General features: G+C 40.1%; 1 protein-coding gene across 2 annotated transcripts in view; it reads left to right on the top strand.

Moving 5' to 3' along the window:
* Positions 1–8,829, top strand: part of TMEM135 (transmembrane protein 135) — a 251,792-nt gene that overhangs the window by 89,489 nt on the left and 153,474 nt on the right. For both annotated transcript variants that reach the window (XM_040630949.1, XM_008704430.2), the window contains one exon: positions 2,848–2,913. In XM_040630949.1, the coding sequence (XP_040486883.1) occupies positions 2,848–2,913 (66 nt within the window). The remainder of the gene's footprint in view (positions 1–2,847; positions 2,914–8,829) is intronic.

Genomic DNA, 8,829 nt, shown 5'->3' on the forward strand with positions numbered 1-8,829 from the left:
GTAAAGTCTTTGTTTCTATAGATTGTGACTTTCTGTTCTGTATCACTCTTGGGGCCTTTTTACTTTTATAGAACCCCCCTTAATATCTCCTGCAGGGCTGGTTTCATGGTTACGAAATTGTCAGTGACTGGCGATTCTGGAAGGTCTTTATCTGTCCATCAATTCTGAATGACAGCCTTGCTGGATAAAGGATCCTTGGCTGCATGTTTTTCTCTGAACGAGCTTTAAAAATGCCCCCCCCCCCCGGCCCTTTCTCTCATTCCAGGTCTGTGTAGACAGGTCTGACATAATTCTGATACCTTTGCCTTGGTACATGAGAAATTTCTTTGCCCTGGCCGCTTTCAATACTGTATCCTTGGATCTAGTATTTGCGAATTGCACTATGACGTGACGTGGTGTAGGTTGGTCGTGGTTGAGCTTGGGAGGGGTCCTTGGACATGAATGTTTGTTTCCCTTGCTAGATTAGGGAAGTTTTCAGCTCAATTTGTTCAAATATCTCTTCTAGACCTCTGTTTTTCTCCACCCCCTTGGGGATGCCGATGATTCTGACATTGGAACGTTTCATTGAGTCAGTAATCTCCCATAACCTACGTTCTTGAGATTGGATTTTTTTGAGCCAAGTTTCTGTTTTAGCTTTCTGTTCTACTAACCCATCCTCCAATTCACCGATACGTTCTTCTGCCTCATTCACCCTGACCATCAGAGCATCTAGTTTTGACTGCATTTGATTCATAGAATTTTTAATTTCTGCCAGATTCGCTCTCATTTCCGCCCTTAGAGATTCTATATTCTCATTAACATTTTCGTTAATACTTTTTTTAAGTCTACACATCATCTTGACCACTGTTACTCTGAACTCCATTTCTAATAATTTGGTTATATCCATTTGCATTAATTCTGTGGCAGAGGCCACAGACTCATTGTCTTTCCTTTGCTGGGGGGAATTTCTCCTTCTCGTCATTTGATGAGGAGAGGTTGCGGGGTTGTCCAGAGCCCAAATTATAGACCAGGACCCAGGCAGTGCGCACTTGTTTTATAGGGACCTTAGGGACGTGGGCTTCTTGATTTTTCAGCCTACCTTCTGGGGGAGGGGCCTGCCGCAACCCTGTTTGGGTAGAGTCTCTATGTCCCCTGCGGGGCGGTGGGGTTGGGGATGGGCCACTGTGAACCGTATTTCCAGGGTTTTGTTCTCTAGCGGCTTTCCCTGGCTGTTTGCTGTGCCTGTTCTGAGAATCAGAGCAGCAGTGGCCGAATCTCAGCGTCTGTCTCAGAACAGCGGGATCGCAGACCGCTCTCCACTGGTGTTCTGGCCACTTTTTAACTCTGTTTCTGTTGGTGTTGCTCAACCCTGCAGCGTCCTGGGATGTGCGCCCCACAGCGACGTCCCAGCCCTCACTTCCAGGGCCAGCACGTCTCTGTCCTTTGTGTTTCTAACACCACCAGCTGTCCCCGCGCGCTCCGGAACTCCGTTTCAGTGTGGTTCACGCGCGCTCTGGAGGTCCAGTTTTCAGAGTGGTTGCACGCGTTTCCCGGCTCACGGTCTCAGTCTGCTCTCTTGCGGGTGCCAGTCCGTGAGTCTGCCTGCTCCCCATTGCAGGTGGCTACTGCTTTCCGGCACCCGAACGGGCAGTTCCCTCCCCCTTCCGTTTATCTTCCGATATCTTTGCGTGGCTCCACGGCTCCCCGCTTTGTCCCTCAATTCTCATTGCTGGAGATGTTCCTTTGTAGAGATCCAGATATATCTTCCTGCATCTCAGGCCGATTCCGTGGATGTTCAGGATGGTCTGGTACCTATCCAGCTTGACTCAGGGGACCAGCAAAAAAAGGGGACCCCTCCTCCTCTGCCGTCTTAACTCCCTATCTCTGTATGAATTTTAGAATGGATTTTTGTATTTCTGTAAAAAAAAGCCATTGGGATTTTGGTAGGATTACATTGATCCTATAGATCATTTTTGGTGGTTTTGACTTCTTAACAGTTGTCTTCCAGTTCATGAACACAGGATGCCGTTCCATTTATTTATGTGCTCTGTAATTGCTTTTAGCAGTGTGTGTTGTTTTCAGTGAACAAATAAGTCTTTTGCTTTGTTGATTAAGCTTATGTAGAATTGTTAGTTTCCTTTTAGGATTGTTCATTGTTAGTATATAGAAAGCAATAACTCTGTTTGGGTGTTACTTTATATATGGAGCCATTGAATTACTTCATCTTCTGTCAGTATTTCAGTAGCAGTCAAGTGATTTCAACTGAACTTAAATGGAAACTAAAATTCAGAATAAATGATAATTTCTGAATTGAATCCAAGTACTAGCTTTTTACTTAATCTTTGTTAATCAAACCAAGGTTTAAACTTATCTAAGTGTACTAATTTGAAACTATGTAGACATGGATAAATACCAGCAGATCAAAATAACCTTTGAAACAATTCTGTTTGAGCTCTTTAATGTTATTATTATTTTTTAAAGATTTTTATTTATTTATTTGAGACAGAGAGGCAGAGAGAGCATGAGCAGGGGGGATGAGCAGAGGGAGAGGGAGAAACAGGCTCCCCGCTGAGCAGGGAGCCCCATGGGGGGCTCAGTCCCAGGACCCTGGGATCGTGACCTGAGCGGAAGGCAGGCGCTTAACTCACTGAGCCACCCAGGTGCCCGAGCTCTCTAATATTATTAAAAGGTTCTGAAATGATATTTCTGAACTATAATGTAGATCACATAGGTCTTATTGTGACTTATTGATGCTTCTCTAGCAGTTGCTGGAAATGTAATAGTAATGAATGTTTTTCACAGTTTGGAGGGGGTATACAGTTGAGTACAGATTATAAATGATATATTTTTGCTTCTTTAAATTCACAGGCCACAGAAACACTATTTAGAATGGCAGTAGCAAGAGGAACCATCACAACGTTAAGAAATGGCGAGGTAAGATGAGAATTTTGACATATTATTTATTTCATAGTATGCTGTTTTTAAAACAAAAAATGTGGTGAATTTTGTGATACTTTATATAACAAATTGAGAAACACAATGCTGTACATAATACTGAGTAAATCTGATGTACAAATCTATTTTATATTTTAGTTCAGTCGTATTGGAACCAGGTCTTGGGTTGAAAGCAAATTGCTAAATCTTTTCATATTTGGTTATCAATTGCTTTTACTCTTAAAAGAAGATGACAGTTTACTTAATAATAACATCTGCAAATATATATTTTTTTAGTGAAAATAGTCCTGTACTTTTTCCTTTCAAATATTTTATGTTCTACAGATCTGATATTTCTTTCTTAGGATAAAATAATTTATAATGTTGAGATTTATCACAGAGAGAAACAAGAGAGAGAAGGTAGGAGAAATGGAATTTAGTCTGTTTTATAGTTGAGGCTCAGTTAAGAGACAGATTCAAAGTTTTCACTTTTCTAAATGCTCCTACCAATTCTTAGAAAAATGCTACTACTGAAATAAATTTTCATTCCAGAATTATTACCAGCCTGATTACTACTCTGTCTGCCTTTTCTTAATTCACTTTCTCACTAAGACATACTTAGGTTGGTGTTGAACATTATGTCACGTTGCCGTGTCCTTTTCTATTCTACTAGCAAATACTGAAGGATAAAATATAGTGTTCCTTATTCTAGAATTAAATTCTGTGCTATTTAATGTAGTACTTATAATTCAGTAACCTAAATATTTAATAGAAGTGACTATCTGAGGAGTTAACTGAAATTGTATTATTGTATGATTATAAATTTTATTGATCAATATATCTCCTTGTTGGGTGAAAATGTACAATCATTTGGAAATCATATACTTTTAAATGTTGAATTGTATATTGGCAAGGCACTCTGGTATTAACTTGTAATATATATTTTATCCATGAAAAAGACTTAAGTGATCTCTTTGTATTCTCAACAAACTGCAGTATGTGGTGCTATTTTGAGGAAAAAAAAATCCCACTAATAAAGTCAGACATATTTGTCTGCTTAGAATATGTCAAAATGAATTTCAGATTTTAGTAATTACTGTGTCTTTTCTTTTGGGGGGGCAATATATTTCTGAACGTTATCTTCTGTTGTACGAAGGTTGGGGAAATGTATGCAGGATAGTTTTAAAAGTAATCTTTTGAGCATATGAACACATATTGAATATGTACGTATTTCATATAATGGAGAGGAAGTAGTTAAAGCAGCTGGCTTTTGATCCATTTCTTCCTCCCTGTTACTGGGGATTACCACAGGTTACTAACCTCATTAAGAGGTATTAATGTTAGACAAGTATTTTTTTAAAGATTTTTGTTTATTTATTTATTGGAGAGAGGGAGCGAGAGAGAGCATGTGCGGTCAAGCTGCGGGGTGGGCAGAGGGAGAAGGAGAAGCAGACTCCCTGCTGAGCAGTGAGCCAGATGTGGTGCTTGATCCCAGGATCCTGAGATGATGACCTGAGCTAAAGCCCAACCTACTGAGCCACCCAGGCTCACCTTGGACAGAGTTTTTTAGCACTCTCTGACTTTCGGTTTCTTAAATGAGGTTAAAACTGTAGGATGCATGTCTTTTTTCTTTTACATTTTAAGATCTCTGAAAATGGTATGTGTCTTCTAATCAGTGATACCTTATAGTTACCATTTACTATTTTTCATGTTTTAATATCTCTTCAATTGTGAGATTTCTTATAAGTCTGATATGTTAGAGTCGATAAAATATAATATTTTGTAGTTTAAAAAGTACAGTAACATGTAAGTATTCAGTAAATTGTAGTTAGGATGGGCTACAAAATAGTTTTAATTTAATTATTTGACTTGGAAAATAGAAAATTAAGACAAAGCAAAACAAAGATATTATTAAATATGTGTGTATACAAGTAGCATAGATTTTTGGAGCTGCTGGTCTAAGTGCTGTGGAAATAGAGGATATAACATCATTCTTGCCTTTAGAGGTGCTTACTCTCCGGTTGAAGAAACAATTGCACAAATACCTGGAAAAAAAATCTGGTGGCAGAGAGTAGAAAATGCTTAGTTATATTGAGTCTAGAAGTAACTAGAGTCCAGATTCCACTTGGAATGTGCTAAATTTTAGTATCAGGGCAACAATAGAGAATTCATTTGGGAATAGGAGAAAAGCTAAAAGATTAACAATTTAATGGATTATTTAAACAGAAGCTGAAATAACCATATTTGTCATATTGGAAAATTTATGAAATGCTAAGGGAGGCGAGGGGTAAGCAGTTTACTTGTCCTAGGGCACTTAAAAAATTGTTCTAGCTCAATTCTGTGAAATTTTCTGTTAAGCAGAGATTAAGAAGTAACTCCATGACAATGCAATCAAGTAGGAAGGATAAAGACTGGTATATCCAAATCACAAAAAGATCAGTCTTTGAATAAGTTATTGTCTGGCTGCACAATGACACTGAACTTTGCTTGTCTAACCTTCCCTGTGTTCTGACTCTAAGCCTACACTTTGTCTAGTCATTGGGCATTTCTACTTGGGTGTTTTAAGAAATGTTGAGACCAGAAAACATGGTTCCTCTTTCAGAAAATAAGAAGATCGTTTTCGAAGGGGTTTGAAACTGACTTTATAAGTTATGGTGAATCATTGGAGGATTTAAGCAAAGGAATGACACATTATCTTTTTTAAATCTTCACCATAATTCTGCAAGGGAGAAGTTATTATGCTCATTTTATAGGTAAAATGAGGCTCAGAGGGTTTAAACATTTTGTCTGTGTTCAAACAGCTAGGAAATGGGAGAGCTGGATTTGAGCGCCAGTGTGACTCTAACGCCCATTCATTCCAGTATACAGTATAATCTCCCTCAATGTAATTCACTTACTTAGAGTTTTCTTTTTTTTTTTAAAGATTTTTTTTATTTATTTGACAGAGATAGAGACAGCCAGCGAGAGAGAGAACACAAGCAGGGGGAGTGGGAGAGGAAGAAGCAGGCTCATAGCGGAGGAGCCTGATGTGGGGCTCGATCCCAGAACGCCGGGATCACGCCCTGAGCCGAAGGCAGACGCTTAACCGCTGTGCCACCCAGGAGCCCCTAGAGTTTTCTAATTGTTCAGTTATCCTGTAGCTTGACAGTTGAAAAGTAGCAGAGTACCTAAGACCTCTAAGGTTATGTAATCAGCCATGATATTTTTTACACATTCTGATTATCACTGTTCTCCCTTCCTATGTGTAGAGAAATATCTGACTTAAAATTAATGGAAAAAAATACTGACAGTCCACAGTTCTGTTTAGTCAGTAAAGTCTAACCATGTTGATATTTTCTTTATATAGTCTTATATGTGGGCTGGATCTTTTGTCTTGATTAAATTACATAGGCTAGGAAGCAGTTTTTTTGGGTAGAATTTTTTTAAATGTGTTTATTGGGGGAATAACTTGAAAAATTATCTTTATCAGTAAATGTTACATGTGCTTGTCTCAAAAACCATACTTTTGTAACTTCTTCAGGAAAGATGTAATCCTGTTTTCATCTTCCTAGTGTTTTATACTCTGTAGGGTGAAACAAGTATTTTTTTGAAAGAGCTATTCTCTTAAATTTATGTATTTTAAAAAATTCTGTTCTTTTACATAATTTAAGACCCAAATAAGCCAGGAATTGGTGTTTTTTCATTAGATTATTCTTAATTCAAAGTTTTGAGATAGAACAAAGTTTAGAAATTCTTAACCTTAGGAAGGTAGGACTTCAAACTCTGTGTCTTAATTTAATCCTTTACCTTCTGTTTATCAGCTGACACTATGTATTCAGTTCTTAGAGTGATAACAAAGAATCACTGGGAGTGTGTAATAAAGAAGCTAAATGTCTTCCTATAGCCAATGAGTTTATTCATCTGTTATAGTTCAATTAATTTAAAAATTTTTAAAAAAGATTTATTTATTTGAGAGAGAGAGAGTGCAAGAGTACGGGGAGGGGGAGAGGGAGAGAGAGAGAGAGAAGCAGACTTCCCACTGAGTGCAGAGCCTGACTCGGGGCTTGATTCCAAGACTCTAAGATTATTACCTCGTGGCTCGATTCCAAGACCCTAAGATCATGACCTGAGCCGACGAGTCTGACACTCAATGGACTGAGCCATGCAGGTGCCCCAATTTTTAAAAATTTTTATGAATTTCTAAAATGTCAAGCGTATGTATTTTCATGTTTTTCAAAAGGTTTAAGTTTTCGTATCTGTGTCTTTAGCGTTACATTTGGAATTTTGGGTAGAAGAAGGGAAGGAGAAATAATCCTTTCCCATTCATTCAGCAAGTATTTATTAAGCAGCTTCTATATTTCCAGCATTGTTTTAGGTGTCTGTGATTCATCGGTGAGCAAAACAAACCAATATCCCTGCCTTTGGGGAGCTTATATTCTAATCCATTAGTAAACTTATGTTCTAATTATGCAAGAAAATAAAAACATACAAAGCAACTAGAAAGTAATTACAATTACATACCTTCGAAAGAAGTTATAAAGAAGTATATGGTTTAAGAGTACAAGTAATTTGGAGGAGTTAAGATGGCGGAGGAGTAGGGGACCCCTTTTTCAGCCGGTCCCCTGAGTCGAGTTGGATAGGTACCAAACCAGCCTGAACATCCATGGAATCCGCCTGAGACGCAGGAAGATACATCTGTATCTCTACAAATGAACATCTCCAGCGCTGAGTATTGAGGTACGAAGTGGGGAGCCGTGAAACCGCGCACAGATATCAGAAGATAAACGGAAGGGCGAGGGAGCCGCCCGTTCAGGCGCCGGGAAGCTGTAGCCACCTGCACGGGGGAGCGGGCGGACTCGCGGACCAGCACCCGCGAGAGAGCAGACTGAGACCGTGAGCCGGGAAACGCGCGCGACCAGACTGGAAACGGAGCTCCGGTGTGCTCACTGGAACCAGACTGAGACCGGGAGCTCCGGGAGCGCATGGGGGTGGCTGGCAGCTGGCGGTGTTAGAAACACAAAAGACAGAGAGGCGCCGGTCCTGGAAGTGAGGGCTGGGACGCCAGGTGTGGGGCGCACATCCCTGGATGCTGCAGGGTTGAACAGCACCAACAGTAACAGAGTTAAAGTGGCCAGAACATCAGTGGAGAACGGGCCGCAATCCNCCTTGCAGGGGACATGGAGACTCTACCCAAACAGGGTTGCCTGAGTATTGGCGCGGCAGGCCCCTCCCCCAGAACACAGAAGGCAGGCTGAAAAATCAAGAAGCCCACATCCCTAAGATCCCTATAAAACAAGGGCTTACGGTGGAAGGAGAAATCCCCCCCAGGAAAGAAAAGACAATGAGTCTGTGGCCTCTGCCACAGAACTAATGGATATGGATATAACCAAATTATCAGAAATGGAATTCAGAGTAACAATGGTCAAGATGATGCGTAGACCTGAAAAAAGTATTGACGAAAATGTTAATGAGACTATAGAATTTCTAAGGGCGGAAATGAGAGCGAATCTGGCAGAAATTAAAAATTCCATGAGCCAAATGCAGTCAAAACTAGAGGCTCTGATGGTCAGGGTGAATGAGGCAGAAGAACGTTTCAGCGAATTGGAGGATGGGTTAGTAGAAGAAAAAGCTAAAATAGAATCTGGACTCAAAAAAATCCACGCTCAGGAATGTGGGTTACGGGAGATTACTGACTCAATGAAACGTTCCAATGTCAGAATCATCGGCATCCCCAAGGGGGTGGAGAAAAACAGAGGTCTAGAAGAGATATTTGAACAAATTGAGCTGAAAACTTCCCTAATCTAGCAAGGGAAACAAACATTCATGTCCAAGGACCCCTCCCAAGCTCAACCACGACCAACCTACACCACGTCACGTCATAGTGCAATTCGCAAATACTAGATCCAAGGATACAGTATTGAAAGCGGCCAGGGCAAA

This window comes from Ursus maritimus, unplaced genomic scaffold, assembly GCF_017311325.1.
Source record: "Ursus maritimus isolate PB19 unplaced genomic scaffold, ASM1731132v1 scaffold_16, whole genome shotgun sequence".
Classification (NCBI taxonomy): Eukaryota; Metazoa; Chordata; class Mammalia; order Carnivora; family Ursidae; genus Ursus; species Ursus maritimus.